Source organism: Furipterus horrens, unplaced genomic scaffold, assembly GCF_987537825.1.
Source record: "Furipterus horrens unplaced genomic scaffold, mFurHor1.1.pri manual_scaffold_17, whole genome shotgun sequence".
Taxonomy (NCBI): Eukaryota; Metazoa; Chordata; class Mammalia; order Chiroptera; family Furipteridae; genus Furipterus; species Furipterus horrens.
Window position 1 is genome coordinate 18662719 of NW_028327187.1, and position 26680 is coordinate 18689398.

General features: G+C 39.0%; 1 protein-coding gene across 1 annotated transcript in view; it reads right to left on the reverse strand.

The window, feature by feature from the left end:
* Positions 1 to 1747: 1747 nt before the first annotated feature.
* Positions 1748 to 26680, reverse strand: part of F9 (coagulation factor IX) — a 31055-nt gene continuing 6122 nt past the window's right edge. Inside the window, exons 3-8 of the mRNA XM_090263983.1 lie at positions 26465 to 26489; positions 22129 to 22242; positions 15357 to 15485; positions 12601 to 12806; positions 3459 to 3573; positions 1748 to 2492 (exon numbers count right to left, since the gene is read on the reverse strand). Of these exons, the coding sequence (XP_090120109.1) occupies positions 1945 to 2492; positions 3459 to 3573; positions 12601 to 12806; positions 15357 to 15485; positions 22129 to 22242; positions 26465 to 26489 (1137 nt within the window). The 3' untranslated portion in view covers positions 1748 to 1944. The remainder of the gene's footprint in view (positions 2493 to 3458; positions 3574 to 12600; positions 12807 to 15356; positions 15486 to 22128; positions 22243 to 26464; positions 26490 to 26680) is intronic.

The window sequence follows — 26680 nt, forward strand, 5'->3', positions numbered from 1 at the left end:
CACACAGTAATCCCTCTTAATATTTTTTAAATAAAGGAATATAAGCACAGACTATCAAGGTCAACAAGGGCGTTTGGAGAGAATCCTGTCAAACTCCCTCATTATACAAATGGAGAAATCAAAGCCCAAAATGTAGAGTGACTTATACAAGACCATATTTGCAGCTATTTAAACTCAGTTCTGTTCCAGGTGGATCCACACTGCTTCAAATGAAAACTGAGTGATAACAGAGCAGTAAAACTCTGATGTGTCGTATTGCTTTTGGACACATTCTTTGATTGTTTGACTGAATGTAATGTTTGGGATCGTTTTCTGTGAATGGTTCAAGAAGAAGCACTTTTTGAGAAATCGAAAAATACATTTATTGATACTTATGTTTGAAAGACTAAAGTATTAACTGGAATAACTTGAAAGAAATCAGCAATAGTGAGGTCTGGCTTGAGTGACCAATTCACATCAACCAAATTCAAAAAGCTGATTTGTGAACCAGAACACCAGTTTATTAATTCATAAAGAGATATTCTAATTAGTTGAAGAACATGTGTTGGTTGGTCAGCATCCCTGTAGAAAATCCAATGTAAAGGCCTAATTATAATTTAAAAAATGTTGGTTGGTGGACATGAAACCAGAAAAGGGGGACTGAGTTGGCTCATTGGAATGGCTCATGTCTGTAAGCCCAGTGCACCCTTCTCCACTGTGGAGATGCGCTAGTTAGGGGGACACGAGTCTCATGTTCTCTGGTCTGGGCAGCTTCTTCCTTAGCCCTGGTCAGTACTGGAGACACGCTGATGAATTCTTCCTTGCAGACTTCACTAGTTCTAGATTGCAAACTGACTGTTCTCTTTCTGTTAACATTTTTTTCAGCTTTCTTAGTTACAATGCCACATCAGTTTGCCTTCATAGAGCCATCGCTGGTCAGACCTCCATAACAACACACTTACAAGCTCTTAGGGAACTATTCTGATAAGGCATTCCTCCCGTTATGTCTGTATTTTAATAAGGTGACTCTGAGAGGCACTTTTCACCCAAGTTCTTTAGGCCATACTTAATCCCTATGTTCAGATGAGCAAGTCCAAGACTAAATTGAAGGCAAGTCTGGGTTTGATAGACATATATAATTGTGTATAGCACTAAAACAATATGATGCTCCCCTGCCCTCCTCTATGTGGAGGGAGGAAGAAGGGGAGAGAGAGAAACTAATTTGGAGATTAGAAGTTGGAAAAGAGAAAGGATGCAAAAATAAGGGTACAGAAAAAGTGGTGTTTCTTATGAATTCTAACCTGTCAGCTGCTCCTCTGTTCTTCCTTCTTCAGTGTGGTGCTGGACTTGTGACAGACTAGACTAAATATCCTGGACACATTTCTAATACATGATGGCGTTTGGTAGGAGAAGTAAGAAAGATCTGGAACATGGAATGCTGCTAACGAAGGAGAATCAGGGAGTCCTCAATGGTGAAGCATAATGCCTGATGGGCAGGATGAAGAAATTAACTTCACAATGTTGTCATGGTCACAAATTCTTACCACAGTATATTTCTCAAGTGATCACATTTTCTAACCTACTTATTCTAGTAACATATCAATTCTAGACAGATTTCTCCCATCAAGTGAAAAATCAATATTCATAGAATGCATATATTCAAATTTGATGAAATAGAAAAGTGATTAGTTAGTAAAAGACCTTGTTCACTTTCAATTCCAAATACATCAACCTTAGAAATTATTTTTCTTTTTTAAAAATATTTTTTATTTATTTTTAGAGAGAAGGGAACGGTTAGAGAGACAAACATCAATGTGTGGTTGCCCCTCTCATGCCCCCAACTAGGGACCTGCCCTGCAACCCAGGCATGTGCCCTAGCTGGGGATCAAACTGGTGACCCTTTGATTCATGGGCCAGTGCTCAATCCGCTGAACCATGCCAGCGAGGCCAGAAATACATTTTTCTTTAAGGGAGCTTTGTTTTTTCCCTAATCCAGTTGACATACTGGGATACCCTGGTATATATTCCATATTTTCCTTTCACTGCACACTCTTCACCCCAGCTAATAATTCCAGTTAAGAAACTGATACCTTCTACTTCAGTAACATGGGGTCCCCCACTATCTCCTTGGCATGAATCTTTCCCTCCCTCGTGGAAGCCAGCACAGAACATGTTATTATAGATGGTGACTTTCGTGGAACGAAGGCATGTGGCTCGGTCAACAAGTGGAACTGTAAGGTACTGAAGAACTGAAGCTGATCTCCCTCTGTTGAAGACTCTCCCCCAGCCACTCACAGTGCCAGACCCAAATTCAAGGAAGATGTTTGTGTATTTCCTGTCAGCAATGCAAATAGGTGTTACATAGCTGTTTAGTGTTAAGGGTTTATCCAATTCCAGGAGGGCAATGTCATGGCTGTACTTATTAATAGTTGCGTTGTAGTTGGGGTGAAGAATAGCACGAATCACATTTCGCTTTTGCTCTGTTTGTTCCTCCATCTCAATGTTATGTTTACCTATTGAAAACAGATTTCTTTTTCAGTCACTTTCTTTTTCATAGAGACACATTTTCCAAGTGTCCACCAACATCACTTACTTAACTAACATTTCACCCACTGAAAATAAACTTATCTTCAGTCACAAACAGTCTTTCACATAAAGAAACAGGCCTTCAAAGTGTCCACTCAGCATCACTGAATTAACTGGCAGCCAAGTGTCAAAGATCTCAATCTTATATTGGTATCATTTAGGTAAAATGTAATGAGGGCCAATGCACACTTTTCAGAACAAAACATGATTTAAGACCCATCACAGAGATGGTTTCATTCACCCTTTCTATTACTAGTCTTACATTGTTCACAGGTGATACTGAATCTCCTTGTCATGAACTTTTCTAGACTTTCCCAATTGCAAGTATTTTGGCCTCTTTTTTTGAGCACAGATAATACATTCTTTTGGTCATTCATTTAAATGTTAGCTGAGGGTCTGCTACAGGTTGTGCTAGGACCAGAGATACAAACATCTGTGATATGACACAGCTTTTGAGAAGGCTCAGTTTTGTAGGGACATCAGTAAAGAATTGTTTCCCACAGAAGTGAGTGCTAATACAGTGACCAGAAGGGAGGGAGAGGGGGAAAAAGGGGAAAGTAAGGGGAAGGTCTAGTCAAGGAACTAGTATCGATGACCCATGGACATGGACAACGGGGTGGGGATTGACTGTGGGGGTGGGGTGGGGCAGTGGAGAGCAACCAGGAAAAAGTGGACCAACTGTAAGAGAACAACAATAAAAAAAGAAATTAAAAATAAAAAGAACTCCGGGAAGCTTGGACGATGGAACAAGGTGGGTTTTGAAAATATGGCCCCTCTACTATTAGCCCAACTTACTTAACAATGATCTTATTAGACCTTGGTAAAATATAATATACTAGTCTTATAGAATATCTAGTGATGCTACAGACTACTATCCTTTTTTGTTTATTTACCTGCAATAATGGTAATTTTATCACCAGGTAAAATACAGTGAGCTGCAGTTATGACCCATTTTTCATTAATGATGGAACCTCCACAAAATGCCTCAATTTTACCATTCAGAAGGACCTGTGGAAACAAAATTATAAATCTTATAATAAATTTGATTCAGAGGCAGAATTATGCATGCTGTTTATAGGAGTGGGCAAAAAGTTGGCTTTTAGGTGCTGGCAGAACTGGAGTGTTTCTGGAAAGTGTCAGCATTGCAGATTAATTAGTGTTTCTGGAGCACAATCAAAAAAGCCATTTCTGTAACTGTCTTGAGGAGAACATGCAGTGAGAGCCAGGGGGAGCTCTAGATGAGGCAAATATGAAGGAGCATCCTCTTTTCGAGATCAGGGACCCTCAGATTCTGTTTCCAGGTGAGTGAGATTCTCCAGTGGCAAGAATTGTATATTCAGAAATGCACTGACTTGACTCCTTGGGATCAGTAGTTATTATTGAGTCTCCTGTCCCTGCATGAGGAAATCTTTTTGCTGCAGATTATTTGAAGAGGAAAAATTGTTGATTTTTAAAGGTCTTTTCAAGCCCTTCTTAAACTGGAATATTATGAAACGAGACCTATTTTCTCCAGGCAATGAGGGGCAGCAGGACTCATGCACTCCTTTCATTGTCCCTAACCATATTTGACTGCCCCCCACCCCAGCCAGCTGGATTTGTCAGCTGTCTTTGTCCTAAAGGTCTACTTAGCTGTGCCTTATTTTGGGGTACGGAGGACAAATGTGTTTGGCTACTGCTTTGAACTTGGGCATTATTACGTAAAGAGCCACTCCAGTCTTTTATCTGCATGTTCATTGCACAATCAGAGTAGAGAGTGAATATCTTCACCACCTCAGCAACTAGATTAACTTGGAGAATTTCACTTCCAATATAAGCAAAGGCCTAGATCCACCTCTTCAGGAAGAAAAAGCAGAGAAAGGGAACACTAGAGGGCACACTCAACATTTGGTAAACGCTTTGTGGGCTCTGACTACTCTTAGGAATAGATGCTCTTTTACTAAATAAAGCACACATAGCCCTAGGCATAAGCCCATTCATAAAATAGGAGAAGGGAATGGTCAGTTCCTTTTAGTGTGAGTCTGAAAAGGTCTTTGGGACATGTTCTAATGAAGATTCTTTTTTTTTTTTTTAAATATGCTTTACTGATTATGATGTTACAGTTGTCCCAATTTCTTTTCCCTTTGTTCCCCTCCACCCAGTGACATCCCTTCCTCCAGTTGTCCGCTCCCCCCTCCTTAGTCCATGCCCATGGGTTATGCTCTAGTGAAGATTCTTTTTGTCCTGAATTCAATTTACTGAACACTCACTAAGCCCTGGATGCAGAAGCACTAGCGTCCTACCTGGAGACCTATGGGGCTGACTCATTCATTGCAAGCTTCTGACCCCCTTTTCCATATTCTAGCTTTCCCTCTCATTCTAGATTTTGCTTTTTCCCTCTCATTCTAGTTGTAAAAATACAGTATTCCCTCACTTATCACAGGCATTACGTTCTAGACCCCACCCCTGCTGCAATAGGTGAAAATCCGCGAAGTAAGAACCTTACATTTATTTTAGTATTTATATATATTTTAAGGCTTTATAAACCCTTCCCACACACTTATAAACTGTTCCCAGTCCCTTATTAACTTTTCCCACTCCCTTATTAACCTTTTCCACACTTTTATAAACACTACTTATGTTCTTAAACAGATTCTACACTCTTAAACTTATGTAACTTTAACAACATATGTATACAGTACTGCAAAATCCCACGATATAGTGAAAAATCCGCAATAAATAATTAAATATAATATTTTTTAAAAATCCTACGATACAGTGAGGCCATGATAAGTGAACTGCGATATAGAGAGGGACTACTGTATAGGAAAATTCATAATATAATAAACCCGAGTGTACCCACCACCTAGACTTAACAGGCTTCTTAATTTTTTTTTTTTTGGAACATTTATTGGTTGCTTACTATGGACTAGTCACTATGTTAAGTGTTTTATGTATATATTTAATACAACACATTGGGGAGTGATATTAACATTTCCATTTATAATGAGCTAACTGAGCTTTAGATATGCACATTAATTCCCCTAAGGTTAGTGGTGAAGCTGGGATGCAAACTTTAGCCTGTCAGTTTCAGAATCTATGCTTCTAAGCACCCAGTATTTCTCCAAGTGTGGTTGGTGGACCAATTAAAGTAGAATCACCTGGGTTGGAGGCCCACCCAGACTTAATCAGAATATTTGGGTGGTGAGATGAGGGAAAATGAAGGTCTCTGGACTATCCTTATGCATAAATAATTTTGAAAAATTCTGTTTAAGAATTCCCAAGGGTTGGTGACCTTTATGTTTTAAAAGTGCTCACTCTGGGCAGATCTGGCTGCATAATTTGTGGGGCTCTGTAAAATGAAAATGCTGGACCCCTGTTCAAAAGCCAAAAAAAAAAAAATAGACTTGAAGACATTAAAATACAAAATTTTTCCTTTTCTTCTGTGGTCTCTGGCAAGCTATCGGGGTGTTTTTAATTTACTATTTAATGTCATGCTCCCTTAGGCATCGGGAATATTTACTGGGAGGTCATATACTCACAGATGCCCAAAGGCATTGCATACCCTGCAATTTAGCATGCAAGCATATGTACCTTCCTCTAACCAGACTGGTGCCTTGTGCCCAGCAGTGGTCAGGGTAAACCAATCTTCCCTTCCCACTGGCCCATGGCAGCAATCATATACCATATGATCTCACCTATAACAGGAACCTAATGAACAAAACAAATGAGCAAGATAGAACCATAGGCATGGAAACAAGGAAGAGACTCACAGTGACCAGAGGGGAGGGAAAAGGGGAGAAGGGGGAAAAGAAGGGGAAGGGTCTAGTCAAGGAACCAGTATACAGTATCCCCTCACTTATCACGGGTATTTTGTTCTAGACACCCCTGTGAAGTAGGAACCTTACATTTATTCTACACTCTTAAGCCTATGTAACTTTAACAACATACATATACAGTACCACAAAATCCCGCGATATAGCGAAAAATCCATGATAAGTAATTAAATATAATATTTTAACAAATCCTGTGATATAGTGAGGCCGCGATAAGTGAACTGTGATATAGAGAGGGACTACTGTAAATGACCCATGGATAAGGACAACAGAATGGGGATTGACTGTGGGAGTTGGGGGGTGCAGGGGAGAGCAATGGGGGAAAATTAGGACAACTGTAATTGAACAACAATAAAAGTTAAAAAAAGAGATACAGAAAAAATTAAAACCTCAGATCATAATAATGAATTAGTTTTAAGCTTGATTTCAAGCACCTATAATAAAGTCTATCAAAGAAAGTGAATGGCTATACACATGAGTTATGTAGTAGACAATTATTATACCCTAAAAGAGTTATTAAAGTTAATGTTCGATTAAAATATTTACATTAAAAAAAAGAATTCACAAGCAATGATGTAAGCGTGCTTCTCTTCTGTGTTAGAGGTGACTTAGATATCTCTCAGCATAATGTGTTAGTTAGGCCAGATTGGATGATATCCACAGCCCTTGGGCACAGAGACTATGATGTAGCCAGTCTGACTCCTGCCAAAGAAATGTTGCCTGGAGCTTCAACTGCTTTCTGGTGGATGACCGAGAAATATAGTTGTGTTCTTTTAAGCCCAAAGAGCATTTTTTGCCAATCCCTGATTGGTATTAGATATTTTAGAAAACATCTTTGCCAAAAAAAGTCCTAAAATATGTTTGTTTTTGAAGATATTATAAACGACTTGGTTTTGAAATGTTTGCTTAACAACCTCAGGGTTACAGCTATCTAAGTATTAGCTGTTTGGGGATGAGCTTTCTGCTTGGCCAAGGACAAGTTCTTGTAAGGCATTCTTTTGGAGAATGATGGGAAAAATGGGAAAGCCTATGTTCTGAGCATGGCATATGAGTTCTGACCTGTCAAACATCTTCATGTTTGTCATGTCCTAACAGGAGCCTGTTTTCTCCCTTTCAGACACAAACAGATACACACCAAATACACCTACATGCATCTACAAAATACACATTTACATATCTGTTTTTGTGCCTTTCATTGACAATGCCAACCTAGATGTAGTAGCTGTTGCCCTGTTTTTCACTTCCTAACCTTTTAACTTGAACCTGGCCTTTCCCTGTGATTTTAGCAAACCTTTTTTCTGCCTCCCTAACCACATCCAGCTTTATAATAATATTTTTCTACATTTGCATACTCATTCTCTCTCATATAAAAAGCAAACCCTTTTCTATATGATGTATAGCTTGTTATGGTCACAGATGTGATTCGCCCAGCCCTCGGCCTCACTTCATTTTTTCTGAGCACAGAGGCAATGTTCACTTTTGGTTTCAATGACTGGTTAACTGGACTAGTCATTGAAATAGATTTCATCAAACTATCCTAGAGAATAATAGTATAAATGTTCTCTCCACAATAATTTTTTGAGGCCAGGTAAGATTACATTTGTCATCTTTTTATTTCTCCTAATTGGAACTTTATCATCTGAGCCAGGAAAAATAGAGGGTTACCTTTTCCAGTTGAAGATATTGCTGTAGTCTTAGGATCTTGATATAACATTTTCCTCCCAATATCCCCATCCCCACCAAAAGAAAAAGTCTGGTTCATACATATGGTAACTTTGCCTGCTGTCTGCCATGGGTGTGTTCTAACAGAATGGAAAGAATTGGGTCTGTGTAGGAAGCTGTACAGTCATAAGCTCACGTACTTTAAGGATAGCTTCAGGCCAAAGCTGAGGAAAGCCCAGGCTGGGGAAAATGCAAAGACATTTTAAGATTGTTTAGGCCAAGAATAAAATAAAGAATAGACAGACATATTTTGTCTGTTAAAATGTTTAAATACTGGCAATTGCATATGATACAACCTAAACAATTGGGCTCCCGTTGTATTCCGCCCTTGATAAAACAGAAGATAGAAAACCAAGTATTTGGCATTCATGGCCGGACAGATCTAAGCCAAAGCAGAAGAGGTGGGGGAGCTCTTGGGGTAACTTTGAACGCGCTCAGAATTATCAGCTGACAGGCTCCAGGCCATGGGATCAAAACCAAATTAAAGCTTTGTAAAGTCTCAACACTACTTCGCTTCCTTAAATCTTTCATTTTTAAGCTGTTGATGAAAGTGGTGTTGTAGTACAGGAGCTGTGATTTCCCTTTTTTCTCTAATGTTCAGAACTTTTCATTGCTTCCCTATGTAGCTGTATCTGAATTTAATCTTGTTTTAGTTCTCACTGCGCTAAGGAGGCTGAGGATATACTGACTTGAGGAAATAGCCTTTCTGATCCTAGATAGTGCACTTAACCCTGTAGCTTCTTCTCTTCCCTCCTGAGGTGTCCCTACTGTGTCCCTCTTTCATTTCCCCAAGTTCTCAAGCAGCTCCGATCCTACCACTGGGCATCTGGAGGTATAAGGAAGGAAATTGGCTTTGTACCTCCCTCTGCATTTTAGGCCTTCTGTCAAGTGGATGAGGTTTTGAGGTCAGGCCAGCCAGCCTGCACCTTTGAGGTTAGGGGTTGGGTCAGAGCCTTGCATGCCAGGACCAATGGCTGTTCTTTGAAGCATCTGTAGCAACCACAGCAGCTGCTATGGAGCACTTGCCTTCACTCCCAGAGGTGAAAGCCCTAGAATAAGGTAAGAAGAACGCGACCGCGGAGGGGCCAGACGGAGGTGTACATAGCTCCTTAGAGTGTCAAAGCTGTCCCCTAGCCTATTCTAATCTCCCCCCAGGTGAACCAGTGCCCTCGACATTCTCCTCATGGGGTTGTGCAGCCGCAGTGACAAAACAACTTTTCAAGTCAACAATCAAACAGTTTTTTTAACCAGCATTTTCTCCCAAAGCTGCCCAATCCACGTAAATGACCCTGTGGTTGTAAAGGGTTTTGGTAACCAGGGCCAGAACCTGCCTACCTGCCTGTAACTTTCACCTGTAAATCCACAAAGAAAAAGTCGTCTTCCCCTACTCGCCCCACCACCCACCCCGTGGCACTTCAGCTATTGCAAAGCGGCTCAGTTTAAAGCTTTTCTTTAATGGACTAAACCTTTCCAGTTCATTCAAACTGTTCATTACTCCAGATGAAAGTCAACTCCCTATGTTCTTTGTGGGATTTCTTCACCTAACTGTTTATTTTATTCCCCACCTCCTTTTTTGAAGTATTAGAATTTTGAGTCACTCTTTTCTAGGTGTCATTGCTAAACAGCATTTTCTATTTCATTGCCATAGAATAGTTTGGTCTATGAAACCCCAGCTGTTTCTTACTTTCTCTTGATGCCTTGGCTGCAGCAGGTGCATTGTAGTCTTATCTGCAATCAAATCAAGTATTTCTACCCTGCAGATTAACCGTGATGGGGTGAAGCTGGCTTTTCCACAAATGAGATTCTGGTTTGTTTTATTTATGTTTCTTCTTTATCTAAAAATGACTTTTGTATACTCAGTTTATCTCATATTTTTGAAAACAAGTAACCTTTCGTGAGAAACTGGGTGGGGCTGGGGTGGGGGTGGAAAAAAACAATGCAGGAATATGACTGGGTCTTTTTGAAAACCTAGAAAGTAGCTCAAAGTTCTTCACCTTTGGGAAAATACTAAAACATAGTACTTAGTAGTTCTCCAGTCAGTAATCTTACTTCATGTGGGTGAAATAGGGAGTGAATATGTGTGCATATGTGTGCACACATGTGGATGAGTGACCTTGAACATTCCGAATGATTTTAGCTTGGCTTGATAGGAAGGAGACAACAGGTACACTAACTACAAGTGTGCAGTGAGGTAGACATGACAGATTTGAAATGATGTGTATCATTTCTATCTTCTTCCTCACAGTGCAACTGTAAGCATCATCTCAAAGTTTCTTCTGCTTAAAAGAAAAAATAGCTTGCTAGAGTAAAATTTCTATTAGGAAAGACTGGCATTGCTAAAACATTGCAAGCAACTGGCTTAAAAGGGATGTGGGGGTGAAGCAGAGATTATGTGACTCAATTGAGACATTTTAAAACCCCATTTTCTTTAGCTCTCCTAAATGTATTTGCATTTCATTTCTGGGATGACAAGGGAACAATGCCAAGCCTGCAATGAGTGCATTCTGGGATTTTTAAAAAATCCTGTCATTTTTTTTTAATGGGAAGTCATCTTCTTAGCTAATGAAACACCCCTGGATGACTGGATCCTCCACTCTAGGTACTACTTTATGTCCCACAGGCCCAAGGAAGATAATAATTATAAAGTAGAATTTTTTTGTTCTAAGCACCTTACTCATGGAAGTTGGATACAGAATGAATGAAAATGCACAACAACACAAATAGTAAAATTAGAAGGAATTAGATACATAGATGTTAAGCAGAATAAAACATAATGAGAGTGGCTGACCCAAGAGGGATTGTTCAAGGACAGATTGAAGAAGAAGAAGATCAAGGGTCAGTCTTATGAAGAGTCATGAATGAAAGTAAAGATGTGGATGAGTGAAGGAAGCAGTCATGGTGGATGAAGGAAGCAGCACTGGTAGGATGCTTAAGTAGGGTACAGAGGGTGTGTAAAGGAACATGCATATTTTATTGTCTATAAGATGAAGTCCAACAAATGTTATTAAAAGCAAAGGTGAAAGAAAGGAAAAGATAAAGTTTTGGTTGTGATGGTCTACAATCCCTCAGTACCATTCTCTACAATGTCTGTGCCAAATCTCTACCTTCCAGGGATAGGTTCAATATCTTACACCCATCATATTAGAAAATAGCATGCAATCTGAAGAATCCTGGATAGATACATAGCTAGTCTCAAAAAATTCTATTAGTGTTAAACCTCAGGACATTTACCTAATCCTAGCTTAAACTGTTAACCTCTTTGATGATTAAAAATTATTTAAAGCTACTAGTCTTGGATGGCAAATGTTCAAACATCAGTAGAGAGATTTAGTGAAGCATTCTTGAGATTACTACAAAATTACATAATTGTGGCCACTAGGGGTTTTTATGTTAGACTCAACTATTGTAAGTGCTGTCCAATAGAATAATGATGCAAATATTCTGTATCTGCACTTTCCAATATGGTATAGTCACTAGCAACATGTAGCTATTGTGCACTTGAAATGTGGCATGTATGACTGAGTAAATGAATTTTACATTTGATTTAATGGTAGTTAAATTTAAATAGCCACACATGGCTAGTAGTAACCTTATTTGACAGCACTTTATATAAGAACCGGCCTGACTCCTTGCATCTGGGGCCTACTTCTCTCCGATGGAATCACCTAGGCTTTACCTATAGCCAGTTACAACCCAGGCTTTGCTATAAGTCTAGCTCTTGGTTGTTGCCTCAAAAATGTGCACAGGTGATTTTCATGTGGGGTGTCTGCAGATCACACCTGGAGGAATGTGCAATTTGGTACTAAGAGTCCACTGTTTGGGATTTTGGAACTTAGCTTCTGTAACAAGATTGTTGCCTTTGGAACTAGTGGCTTTCAAATTGTAGTGTGCATTAGAATTACGCTAAGGGCTTATAGTACACAGATTACTGGGCTCCACCCCTAGAGACTCTGATTTGGTAGGTCTAGGGTGTAGCATGAGAATTTACATTCCTAACAAGTTCCCAGGTGATTCTGATGCTGCCATACTTTGAGAAACACAGTCTTGGACCAAGCTCATACCTCATACCCTGGTTCCAATTACCCAGTTCTTGTCTTAATTCTTCCTACTTGAGTCATTTTTAAAATCCCTTTGGAATAATAGTTTTTCAGAACCTAGAGATTTTCTATCTCTCACCAGTTCTCCCAGGGGCTGAAGCTAAAGTAACATCCTGAACCCTAGTACCTATGACCTCACTCCAGCCCTCCCTATTGCTTGTCTGGAATCCTGCTATGCTTTTTCCTTAATGACAAACTCTTCTTGACCTTGTATAGTAGCTGTCTCTGGACTTCACTTTCACCAGCTCCCCACCTATGGGGGCTTCCTCATCTTGCTTAGTGCTGAAACTTGCCTAATCACTTCCCTCACCCTGATAGGTCTACTTAGTGTCTTAGCCTTAGCCTCCCATCTGGCCTGCCCCTTGCCCTCTGAACTCCAGTTTTGACACATCAATATAGAGTACCTGCCAAGGGAATTGACCTGGTTTGGCATCTTCTCCACCGACAATTCGAATGAAGTCGTTCAATCGTTGGGTGCTTTGAGTGATATTATCCCAAATTTGTTCATCTTCAGTAGAATTTTCATATTCCCTATTGGAATAAATAGTCTCAGCACGGGTGAGCTTCTCAGAAGCGAGTGCGACAGAAACTCTCCCACATGGAAATGGCACTAAAAAAACAATGGAAAAAATATTAGTATTTGAATATTTCTCATTGGCAAGCAGAACATGTATTACAAAGATCAAAAATGAGGCCCATCCTTTTCACTTCTGAAAAACAGGCCCATCAATATTTTAAAAAAATTAATCATTGAATATAGTCTCAAACTAAAAGGTTAATTGCATTATTTTCATGGAAAGTTTTCAAACTCTTTGTGGAAAAAAAACCATTTGGCTCAGGAATCCATCATTTTTACAGAAATAGGATAAGAGTTCCAGAATCAAATTTTGTGAGACTTTTATAAAGTCTAATGACTTTCTGTTTGCTTTTTTAAAAACGATTTTATTTATTTATTTTTTAGAGAGAGGGGAGGGGAGGGAGAAAGAGAGGGAAAGAAACATTGATGTGTGAGAGAAACATCCATTGGCTGCTTCTTGCATGCCCCCAACCAGGAGATGGCCTAAAACCCAGGCATGTGCCCTGACTAGGAATCAAACCAGCAACCTTTTGGTGTGTGAGATGACACCCAATCCACTGAGCCTCACCAGTAAGGGCAGGTTTGTTTTTTTAACTGAAAAATTATTCCCAAGTACTGTCCCTGAATAGAAGGTGCCATGTAACTTGAACTTCAGAATTAGGTAAATGGGACCCCTGCTGCTGACTGTTAAGAGTGTTTCTTTTGTAGACTAGAATGCCTTCTAAATTCCAAGGTGGATTTTAAGTATCTATTGGGGGAGAGATCATTGTGATGTAATTATCTGTCAAGTATTAACCAAATAAATTACTAATATGATTAGCACAGCCATATCCACCTGGGAATGAAAACTAGCCACCTTTTTACCTTGGGTTGGCTTATTTCCTAAAGAAAAGAAATTGTAACCCTGGCTGGTGCAGCTTGGTTAGTTGGAGCATTGTCTTGTGGACTGAAAGTTCACAGGCTTGATTTCTGGTCCGGGCACATACCTAGGTTACGGGTTTGATCCTTGATTGGGTGTGTACCCTGGTTGTGGTGTGTACAAGAAGGCAACCAATCGATGTCTCCTCTCTCCCCCCCTTTCCCCTCTCCCTCCCTCTAAAGGCAATGAAAAAAAAAAGTCCTTGGGTGAGGATAAAAAATAAATAAAAAGAAAAGAAATTGCCTTCTGATGCATTGGGGACAACCAGAATGGAAATTTGTAGTCAAGCAAAGTCACCTTACACTTCATTTTTATTTTTCACTTTCCTTCCAGCCATATTCCTTATAACAGACATTTCTATAGCAACCAGCTGCGGCAAAGTATCATGAAGACAGCATGTGGTTGGGAAAACAGGAAATTAGTTCAAAATACTTATGTATTTTGTTAGAGAAAAGGGACCATTACTATTGAAAGGCAGAAAAGCTTATTTTAGATTTGGCCCACTTATTCTGCTAAAGCTAAGGCTATATTCAGATATAATACTTAATAGTTGGAGGTGGCTCTCAATTATTTCCTCTCCAGTAACATGAAAGGGTTTATAAGGGTTTAGCTACTATGTCATCTGTGTACACTGGAATATATATATATATATTCTCCTTCCAAGGTAGGCTGGCTTTGAAGCAATGTATGTGAGGAACCAGACAGGACAGGCTGGAGGTGTCTTGAAGCATTAAATACTTTTTATTTTAGTTACAGCATGAATACTCTTGGCTTCTGGTCCTTTAACTTCCTCTGCTGAGTGCATCACTGAGACAGGTATCGAACTCAGTTACAGAGGAATGATGCATGATTTAATGTACCAATTTAATAAGATATCAGGCTTCGGAAATGCAAAAGAAATTGTATATTGCTTCAAAAAGGCCCCTCATTTATCAAATAAAATTGATCTTGCAGAGCCTACTTTTTTTTTTTTTTTAAATCAAAGTTTCTACTTCTTTTATTTTCTGAGAAGAGCAATGCAACTGTGGAGTGGTGATGTTCTGAATAGACCAGTCAGACATCAACATAGCGGCATGGTCGGCATGGCTGGCAAACACTGTTTTATCCACCACTGCTGAATAGATGGACTGTGCTGAGCAGCCTGGCATAACTTAAAACAGATGGTTGTTGGAACTATTCTGGTGCCAAGGGTGTAAACTCAGCCTGAGACCCAAGGATAGGAAATAACTCTCTCAGAGGAAGCCAGCCACTCCTTGGCAGAATTATGCTTAAAATTCACCATCCTTATACTACATGCCTATCAATCAATTCTTTATATATCTTTCATGGCATAGGATTACTACATTAATTTGGCTGGATGAATTACAAGAATTACACAGAAATCACACAAACCAATTGTTTCATGACATAAAAGTCAGAGAAAAAATTGGACACATGGAAAATTCAGACTAAAGACATTTACAGAATTTCTATTTTAAAAAGACAATGCAATTGGAAAAATTATTTTTTTTCAATTCAAGTGGCTACTCTTCTCTATGTTTTCAAAAGGAACTAGAAACAAGTAGGGATTATAATTATGTAGGCTAGTTAAAATGCTAATGGTTCAAATACAGATTTGGAGAGTGTATCTGCTGAGGTTTCAAAAAATTTATTTAGATTTTGACCTGCTGGTTCACAGGACTGTTTGTCTTCTGAAAGTCGGTATCCTGCTGTACAGGAACAAAGCACCTTGTTTTTAGTGCCCTTTTTACAAAACTGCTTGCACCTGCCATTCTTAATGCTGCATGTTGCATCTGAAAGAAAGAAAAATCAACAGTAATAGCGTCATTTAACATGCATTTCAAAAAAGTACATGAAACTACTGACTCGGGTATAGGTCAAGTATAAGCTGGTAACATTCATGGAGGAAAGCAGGAGGAGCCTTGAGCTAAGAGTAGAAACATAAAATAAAATTATTTAATAAATTCTTAATAAGGTATAAAATGGTAGCAGCAATATGTTTGATTTGTCATAAAACTGAAGGTTTGAATATTCCAGTTTCACAAAATCATGTACTACAATAAAAAGTGTTTATTAAATATACCATGTATTCAGAAAAGTACCCAGAGCTTTAGTATGAATTTTTCACAAAGTTGAATCCACCAGTTTAAATCTTAAACAGATCAATATATAGGACATTATCAATACCCTAGGAACTCCTAATGCCTCCTTTTGGTCAGTAAACTCTACCTCTTTTCCAAAGTTACCATTACCCCAACTTCTAAAAATGAATGAGTTTTGCATGTTCATGAACTTTATATAAATAGAAATTTACAATATGCACTCTTCTGTGTCTTTCATTTAATATTTTGCCTGTGAGATTCATCCCTGTTGTTTTGTATAGCAGTACTTCATTTACATGGTATGTAGTTTTCCATTGTATAATTACTTCCTTTATTTACCCATTTTACTGTTGATTAATATCTGAATTGAGTTTCTAGTTTTGGGCTCTTTTGTATGATGGTGTTAAAAAATTTTTTGTATGTGTCTTTTGGTAACATATGCATGCGTATTTCCTGGATGTATACTTATATATACAATTATTGGATCATATGTTCAGGCTTAGTAAATCCTGCCGAGTAGTTTTCTAAAATAATTGTACATATTTAAATTCCCACCAGCAGTGTTTGAGAGGTCCAGTTATTGGGTATATGTGATGCATATTTCTCCTCCCACTCTGTGACTTCTCCTTTTACACTACATAGTATATTTTGCTGAATAGAAGTTCATAGTTTTAATATAACCCAATTTATCAAAGGAAACTTGAAGCTGGCTGAGGTGGGTATGTACCAACACAAGAGAATGAAATAGAGTCCTCTAAGGTAGTTACATGCTGAAGACATTATGTTTTGACACTCACAAATATTTCAGTGGCTCACATTTTCTTTACTCCACTATATAATATACCTTATTAATATAAAATATCTTTCTTTGTCTCTTATAATGCTTTTTGTCTTGGATTCTGTTTTGTCTGATATTGAGATTGCTTCACCCATTACTTTTTGTTAGTATTTACCTTAAAAATCATTTTCATCCCTTTAATTTAGCCTCCTGGTATAATTTTATTTTAGGTATCTCTTGTCAACAACATACAGTTTGATTTTTAACACCAGATTGAAAACTGTCATTAACACCATTTTACATTAATTGTGATTCCTGATATACTTGGCTTATTTCTACCATTTAATTTCATATTTTCTGATTACCATGCTTTCCCTTTGTTTCTCCCATGCCATCTCAGTAACAGGAAGTAGTATGGTTCAGGGCTTGCTAGCTGAGACAACTGAGTTAAGAGAAACAGACTCTGCCCTTGGGCCTATTTCTGTTTCTAGAGTAGCACAGGAACACAATGAATAGAACACATCTTCTTCCTTACCTACATGCTCAACAGCAGTACAACTTTAATAGAAATGCTCACTTGTCAGTGCAGTTAGAACATGGATATATTGAAAATGAGTGACTGTGTTAGATACTTCCTATGCACCATCTTAGTTCTACTCAGCTTCACCTGTGTCTTTTCCCAGCACTGTGGTGATCAGTTCTGCACAGACTTCCACTGACCTCATAGGTGTGGCCTTGAATGGCCTTGGCTCATATCTGCACTATGTGCCTCTCATCTCCTACCTTGGGGCTTCCCTGTAGTTGCTGAGCCACAGAATGCCACATGACCTTTCTGAGTGTCCCAGCATGTATAATCTGGAGATATGTTCAACCCATGGGCTGTTAGATGCTGATGGATTATACTGAGGCCAGTTCATGTGGTTTCTTGAAAAATAGCCCCAGGAGATCAAATAATCAGTTCTGGATGAAGAAAAGATTCATCTTATTATTGGTCTTCTTTCCTCACTGCCTCGCTCCCCTGTCTTTTACTCTTATTCCTTAGGATTGCACACCCTAATGAATAAGCTTGTATCACAGATACTTTTTCTGGGGGGATCCAGGATAACAGAGTGACTATATGGTTTTGGAGTAAATTACAGTGTTAAAATATTTTATTTATTTACTTCTAGAGACAGGGGAAGGGGAGAAACATCAATGTGCAAGAAATACATTGATCAGTTGCCTCTTGCATGCCCCCCAAATGGGGACCTGGCCCACAACCCAGGCATGTGCCCTGACTGGGAATTGAACCAGTGACCCTTTGGTTCGCAGGCCTGTGTTCAATATACTGAGCCACACCAGCCACTGCTATAATGGCATTTTGAGTGACAGGTCTAAATTTTTGAATTATATTTTACACAGGCTAGTGTAGACTAAGACAATAATTAGCTCATGTTCCTTACTGACACTTCAGGAAATAAGGGGAGGCTAATAATCACCAATCAACTGTTGCCAGATAGACAGAGAAACCAGCCTGAGCTTTAATATTTGATACCAATAATCTATTAAATGCATGATCCAAAAAGATGCTGCTTGGTCCTTTTTATTTAGTTTTTAAAGACCTTTTTCCTTACTCATGGTGACTCCATTCCTGGCTCTTTCATGAGGCTAGCTATCATTTTTGTTGTTACAAAAGCTGTACTAAAGTGTTCAACCAAATCAAATACCACCTGTGGAAAGTGTCTAGTCAATATGAGAGTGTGATAAGTTAACAGAGGTAGGTGGTAAGTACAGCCTGGTTTGGTGCAGGGCATGCATAACAGGCATGAGTAAACTCAGGGTAGTTTTCCCAATTCTGATTCTGTGCCCTTGACTGAGTAACTAGACCTCTCCATAATTTTCCTCACTTGTCCTTGTTCTTAATGGCCCAGTATGTTGTCATTGCTCTACAGCTTGGTTTGTGTGTACAGTGGGAAATATTGCTGTCCAATTAGCTGTCTTTTGCCCTCAGATAATGGACTTAAAATTCTGGAAATAGTTTAACAGCACAAGGATATCCAGTGGAAAAGTCCGAAGTCCAAGATCTAAGGGACAGTCACTATGGGACTCATTCATTAATGACTTATTGAGTACTTAGATGTGAGGCACTGTGTTGGGTATGGGTCTCCCTGGTTCTGAGGCTGGTCTCAGTGCCTAAAACTTCTGTTCTTGTCCCTCTATGTTGCTACAAACTTCTCTTTCTCATTCCCCTAATGTCTAGTACAAAAGTTACTATTCTGTTTTATTTTGTTTTGTCTTCTTCTACCCTGATACCTTCATTGATGTGAAAACCAAAGCTTGAACAAAAGGTGTTCCAACAAGTTTACAACAGACAATGCTGTTATTCAGCTAAACTGAAGGTATTTTCTTTACTTCACAGAAAGACATAGCAAATCAGACAGTAATGTCTGTGATGTGTTAGCAGAACGAAAAAAAAAATGTTTATATGCTTGTGATTCTTTTTCTTTCCACCCTATGTTATTGTGGGGAAATGCCTCTTGTACTCTTAGAAGGGACAGGAATGACCAAGTTCTTACAGACCTTGATCTATCTGAAAAGGACTCAGATGTGATGTGCAGCTGAGGACATACAGTGATCTTTATTCTAGTCAAAGGGACACAATAACCAATTAATTGTTATTCTTCTAACTAGAAAGCATGCCCTGAATATTTGTACCTTTATCCCCTGGAGAGGAGCCTCATGGACTAGGGAAAAGGAAAACCATATAGTCTGCACAATGGAAATCTCCCTTCCCTTTAGAAGCCAAGATGAGGCAAGAGATTTAGGGCCAAGGTACTCCATAAACTACTATCTAGGAGGTTTTGAGATTAGTTTTTAGTTCAGTTTTAAGAAACAGCCTAAATGGGAGTTTGTATCTTTTTGCTGTTGCTGTCCTCTAGTGTCTGAGATTAAGTGTTTTTTGAGAGAATTCCCACTTTGTTTCTGAAGTACCTGAGCTGGAAGGATTTTGCTAAACCTTGATAAGATGGGCTTGGAGAGAGCAATATAAGCAAGAGGCCAGGTTTGGTGGTGGAAGCAGTGTAACCAATCAAAATGTGGGGAACCTGAGAGGACTGAGATGGGTCAAAGTGTTAAGTAGACTTAACACTTTGGTATGTGGACTATAGCCTCACATATATAGCAAAACCTGTTAGGGGATTTTTGTGCTTATATTTACATTTGCAGGGCTATTCTCTTCCTTTAGTGTCTTTATTTTTAAACTAAAGACATTTAGAGTATTTAATGCTAACTACCATTTTCAATTATACTTCACTGCAATGTGCCCTTCATTCTTTTTTTTTTTAATGTTTTTTATTGATTATATTGTTACAACAGTTCCAATTTTCTCCCCCTTGTTCCCCTCCACCCAGCACCCCCCTCCCCCAGCAATCCCCCCCAAGTCCATACGTGCCCTTCATTCTTAACTGAGACTAATTGAGTTATTCATTCCATGAGCTCCAATACTTAGGTTACTTAAGCTGAAAATGAGTAACTATTCCAAAGTTTTCTGTAGATTTCCATAATCAAATTTATTTGGGTAAATCTGAGTTTGAAATCATAACCTTTCAGATAAAAGTAGCACCTCAGAGCCCTGGCTGGTGTTGGCTCAGTGGATTGAGTGCTGGCCTGCAAACTGAAAGGTTGGTGGTTCAATTCCCAGTTGGGGAACATGCTTGGGTTGCAGGTCAGATCCCCAGATGGGGTGTTTTGAGAGGCAACTGATTGATATTTCTCTCCCTTAATCCCTCCCTTCCCCTCTCTAAAAATAAATTAAATCTTTTTTAAAAAGTAGCGCAACAACACAAATAGTAAAATTAGAGGGAATTAGATACACAAATGTTAAATAGAATAAAACATAATTAAAGTGGCTGGCCCAAGAGGGATTGTTCAAGGAGAGGTTGAAGAAGAAGGTCAAGGGTCAGTCTTATGAAGTCATGAATGAAAGTAAAGATGTGGTGAGTGAAGGAAGGGGTTGTGGTGGATGAAGATATCCCAGGCATTGGTTTGTCCCCTCACTAGAGAATCTGAGTGAATGGAAATCCAGGCCAGGTGTACCAGTTCGTCAACCTGCATTCACTCTTTTCTGTCTTTTAAACTGTCCCTGCCACCTTTTCCTTTCCTTATCTTCTATCCTTTTTTATCTTTTTGATCTCAAAGGAAGATGATCAATGGATTTTTCTTTAATACTGAAAGGATTTCTGAACATTGCAGGTGACTTCTTTCCCTTTTTCAATAGTATAAGCACAGCTTCTCTGCTTCATTTTGTTTTATGCCTTTTTCATCTATTTGTCAGGTGGATGCTGTAACACCTTAATAGAATCCTGCTAATTTTCTACTCTTTGCCCTTAGTCATATAGCCTGTGGTGTTAAATTTGCTCCCCAGGATTGCATTCCTATTATTCTGGAGTTTCAGAGTAGAAGGAGAATCTGTCATTAGCACTGTGTGTTTTTCACAATCACAATACCAGTAATCTTGCATCCAGAGGTAATAAACAAGTAGTTGAAGGACTTTGGGGGTTTACAACTCTAATTGCCAAAATCTCAGAAAAAAATAATCTAAGCTATGAGAGGAAAAGATGCACACTAAACCTAAATTTGCCATGTAACTTTCAGTGTAATCAGTGTATGAGCTCAGATTTTTGTCAACACATTTTACATGTAAAGTGGTTTGTACGTGTGAAGTACCTATTATATGAGCAAACTGACTTTGCCATACCCAAATTCTATAGTTGCTTGACTTCTACTGCCTGTGTTGATAGCAATTTAATCACGAGATCAGTGATGGGTTGTTTTCTTTGCATTTTGTGGATATTTGTTTAGAAGCCTGTGTTTTGGTCAGACAAATTGAAGTTCAACTCCTGGCTCGACCACTTACTTTCTATCTGTAGTTTTCTCATCTTCATGAAATTGGGATAATAATAATGGTACTTACCACATATGCCCATAGCAAGTGAGTGGAACATTGTTACAAATTATCTACTAAATATTATTATTGCTCTTAATATAGATTCTTGAACTCATCCTGGAAACTATGACTACAGATAAAATGAATGTTTATAAGCTTTGAAAGTATGTTTCATACAATGGCATATTATTCAGGCTTTAAAAAGAAGGAAATTCTGTCATCTGCAACAACATGGATGAACCTGGAGGACATTATGCTAAGTGAAGTAAGCCAGTTACAGAAAAACAAATACTGCATGATTTTACTTCTATGTAGTGGCTATAATAGTCAAACACATAGAAGCAAATAATGAGGAAGGGAAAATTGGGACCTGCTTTTCAATGAATATATTTTCAGTTATGTAAGATGAATAAGTTCTAGAGCTCTTCTGTACAACATAGTGCCTGTAGTTAACAATACTGTGTTGTACACTTCAAAATTTGTTAACAGTGTAGATATCGTGTGTTTTTACCACAATAAGAATGTATATGGTTTTAGGGGGAAATTATTATACATAAGTATTGCATTTTCCAGTTTCATCTGGCTTCGTAGGGGAACTTTGAATGATCAGTAACCCAAAACTAGTTACTTACCTAATTCACAGTTCTTTCCTTCAAATCCAACTTGACACCAACATTCATAGGAACTTATGTCATCCTTGCATATGCCACCATTTAAACATGGGTTAGATTCACACTGGTTTCCATCTTTGAGATAAATTAAGACATTAAATTATCAGATAAATCATTTAGAATGCCTGATCCTCCCTGCACAGTCTCATAGGAAGGGGTGCCTAATTTTAGGGTCAGAGCAGAACTGTTGACCCGGAAGGCAGGTGCTTATGGGATGTCCCTGCCTTTCTGCATTTCTGAAAGCATGCCAGACAAAGGTGTTTAGGGTGACACTGTCTTAGGAACTTGCCTTGAGGAAGACATGTACATAGTTCATGCAATGGGAAAAGCAACAGGGAGAAGAATGTTTGAGTAAAAAAATGTACTGGAGCAGCATAGGGTGAGAAGAATTTTCAATGCTTTCTTAGAGAATGGTGGCAGAGTTCATTCCAAATCAAAGCACATCACTTCATCAATTATTATCTATATGCCATACAAGGCCTGCTCTATCACAGATCTTGCAGTGCAAGCTGAGTCAGGTAACATATGGTACTTCTGCTCAAGAAACTGATGGCCTAGGCATGGAGCAAATGCATCTTTTTCCCTGTGTTGTCATTGAAATTTTAAGTATAATATGCAGTAATGGTTCAAAACAATAGAAAAATACCAGAAGCATATGTTACTGCTTAAAGATATTCTGTCTATGAATTAGGTCCCAAATGGACTAAGTAAAGTGAGAAACAACTTTCAATACAATGAAATAAAAAAGAAAAAATTCTGAAAATGTCCCCTTTTATGTACAGATTGGCTATGTTTCCTTTGTGCCTTTGCTAAAGTTTCTACCTTTATAGAGTTCTTGAAAGCCTTTGAAGCCACTGGTGGTAAGAAAACAGGAGGAACAAATAGACAAGAGGGGAAGGAAGGGTCAAGATGAGAAGGAAACATTTAAGTCTGGTTTCTTAGCACTCTGCCTCCATCCATACTTCCAAGGCAGCTTCAGGAGAAAGGGATAAGTAAGACCATAAGGTAGACTGGTATGCACTTTGAGCTAAGATAAATAGCCCTGAAGAAGGAATGGGAGCTATATAAGCAAGACAGTATATGAGAAACAAAACAGTGGGAGCTGAAGATGACATAAGAATGAAAGAATGAGAGAAAGGGAGCAAATAATTTTGGATTATCAGTCACACTTTAGAGCAAAGTTTCCTGTCATCAACATGGAGATCCTGCTCTAGGGAGAGCAGTAGCATGTCTGTCACGTTCTCTGTCAATAGCATGTATCCAGGTCCCATTGACTAAGGACTAATATCCCTTTCTCAGAAATAGTCCCTATCTGGGAAGTCTGCTTGCTGTAAGAATTAGACCTTGTCCTCTCTGCTCCTTGACCCAATGTGCTTTTGCACAAATACTTCAATTTGTTCTAATTCTATGAAAACAAAATATGTTATCTCTGGCTTATTATTATTGATGTTCAGAACTGGTCTAAAAAATGAGCAACATTTGCACTTTATATTATAGACTAACGGATCTGAATTATTTAGGATGTTTCACTGAAAGGGTCTGGGCTTCCAGCCAGCTACACAGCAACTCATTTGCTGAGACATATCTTTAAAATGAGTGTCATTTTATCCTGCATTTAGTCCTTTGGGTGCTTGTCTGTGTGTACTTTGGGCTGAGGCAAAGCCACAGGCAATAGGGGTCAAAGACAACAAGGGACAAGACCTTGCCAAGTGAGAGGTTCCTGTTTAAAGTCACTAGGTTGGTGTTTAATAAATAACTGCATTTAAATTTGAAGGCTGGCAGAGATACTAGCGAAGACAAAAGATTGGACATTAGAGAACTTGGATTCTTTTCTGGGCTCCATGACTCCCCAGCTGGGTGACTTTTGGCAGGTCTTTTAATCTCCCTAAGCCTCAGTTTCCTCCTCTGTGAAATGAGGTTAATAGTACTTTGCTCTTAGGTTTGGTGTGAAGATTAAATGTGACAGGCACTCTGTAAACTGTGAAGTACTTGACAGATGCTGGTTAATGTGATTGAATGGTATTCCTTCTTTACCCAGGCTCTTTATGTGGCGAGCTGATGGTACAAAATGGGGCGGGAGTGAGGGGCCTGTGTTCCTGCTGTATGTGGCAGCCCGTACAGTGAGAAATAGCATAGGATATTTTGGGGAATTAGGAATCTTAGTTGCAAGTGAAAAGAGACATGGTGTTATTATTTTTCTTTTTTGTTCTTGTTTGTGTTTTGTTTTTCAATAGACAAAGCAGTAGTGACAGAATTATGTCCTTAATGTTTCCAAGGTATCTTTACCTGAGATACAGTAACTACTGCCAGTGATCTAGAAGGCAGGAATCCAACTTCAAAATATGGTCTTAAAAGGTACTGACCTACACCTGCTAGGGGATGGGAGGTCAGGTCAGGGGGTTGGCATTGAAGCTATTATAGGAGTTTAAATACAGCCAGGAATATTTTGGAGGTAAATTTAGGAATTGATGTGCTTTAAAAATATATCACAAGATGTGGAATTTTAAACATAGTTGAAATAGAGAATGAGAAGACTTGTTTGGACTAACTGTAGGGGGAATACGTCAGTAGAGAATTTGTCTGGTAGTGTTCATTACCAAGAACAAGGAAAGGCAGATAAAGCAAATGTAATGAAGGGGACCTCTTCTTCCACCACGATTTAAAAACAAAAGTGGAGGAATTATGAGTTACGAGAGTATGAACAAGCCCAACAATGTCTCCAGAATAGAAACTGGAAAATAGAACTTGATCTCAAATAGAAGGAACTCAGTAAATTTGCTGCCCAGATAAGTAGACCTGTGAAATTTACACTGCCACAAAGTCCTGCTGCTGGATTTTAAATTAATTTTAAAACTTAGTTGTCATTAACATTTTGACATTTCCTCATTTTGGTAAATTCATTTCATAAACATTTACTCAGTCCTTCTTTACCAGATATTGTTCAAGGTACTAGGAATACAACAATAAACAAAATAATTGAATATCCCTACCAATGTGAAGGTGGTTGTCTAGTGAGGTGGGAAAAATGAATAATAGATAGTATAAGTAAGAACATTACATGATATATCAGATTGTGGAAAGTGCTATGTATGAAAAATAATAGAGCAGGATATGTTGTCTAGAGGGAAGGGGTTATAAGGGGGCAGGTTGAAATATTAATAAATGATCAAGGTAGGCTTTATAGAGATGGTGAAATTTGGGCAGAGACCCAAAGGAGGTGAGGTAGTAAGCCTAGGAAAGCCTAGCAGAAGAGCACTCCATGTTAAAGGAACATTCCTAGACTGCAAGAAGCACCAGGGAGGCCAGGCTGGCTGTGGTCTAGTGTGTGGGGTGGGAAGCAGTAGGAGATGAGATTGGAGGAGCAGCGGGAAGAGAAGGGCAGGGTAATTGTGGAGGGCTGTATAAGCCATCATAAGGAGAAGGACTTCTAGGCAATAAACATTTAAGTCAATCAACATTCTCTGATTCTCTACTGGGGATTGCAAACTCTAATTCAGGCACCAGATGCAATCATCTCTGTTTCTTCCTTCCAGCTTCCTGGGGTGGAACGATGTTCGTTTTGAAGCCCTAGGGAGGAGTAAGCTTACCTGTGAACTGATGTCTCTCATGCTGGCATAAACCTGTAATATATTACCTTTCAATATTGGGTAAAAGAGTGGAATTTATTTATCTGAGTGCTTTTGACAGTGTTTAATATATTATGTATTTACACAGAGAAAGCCCTGGCTGGTTTAGCTCAGTGGATTGAGCGTCGGCCTGCGAGCTAAGTGTCGCTGGTTCGATCTTCCAGTCAGGGTACATCAGAGAAGGAAAACTCTGACTCCAAAAAACCTCCGCTGCCTTGCGGCATACCTCTTCAGGGAAAGGCTAAGGGAGTAAACCCCGACAGAAAATCCGGAGCCGGAGTCCCTAAGGCGGTTTGACGTTGTAGTCAACACCGGCAACTCCTGCGGCGCACCTGAAGCCAAGCTGTATTGACTCCGTCTTTCCCTTGGACCCTTCAGCTGCGAAGAGAGGGGGGGTCTGCTGCATGGGCAACAGCAGACCCTCCATATCACCCTGCCCAGGCTCTGTAGCTTCAGCGTCATCACAAGATGTCGATTCAACACGGGAGGAGACAGATACCATGTCACTCCCGAGTCGGACTGCACAGCCATTCTCGGCGGTGCAGATAGACTCTTAAGAAGCTACACCATCGTCTCTCGAGACGGACGGCTGCCGACGACGACACAGAGAAATAAACATATAATTCTCAAACGTTTCATATGCAAGTTAGAGGATAAAATGAATTGCTTACCAACATATTCCTTCCAAAATTCAGTCTATAAAAAAAAAAGAGGAGAGGTTAATGGTGGCATTGAAAATGTTTTGGGTTTGATTCCTTCTCTTTTATAGCATTTATAACACACATATATGTATAGATATTTTAAAATTACGAAGAGAAGTTTCTCTCTTTTTTAGGGTTTACTATTCTTTGTTTTTTATCTGAAGGATGTTATGTGGAAATACTCAC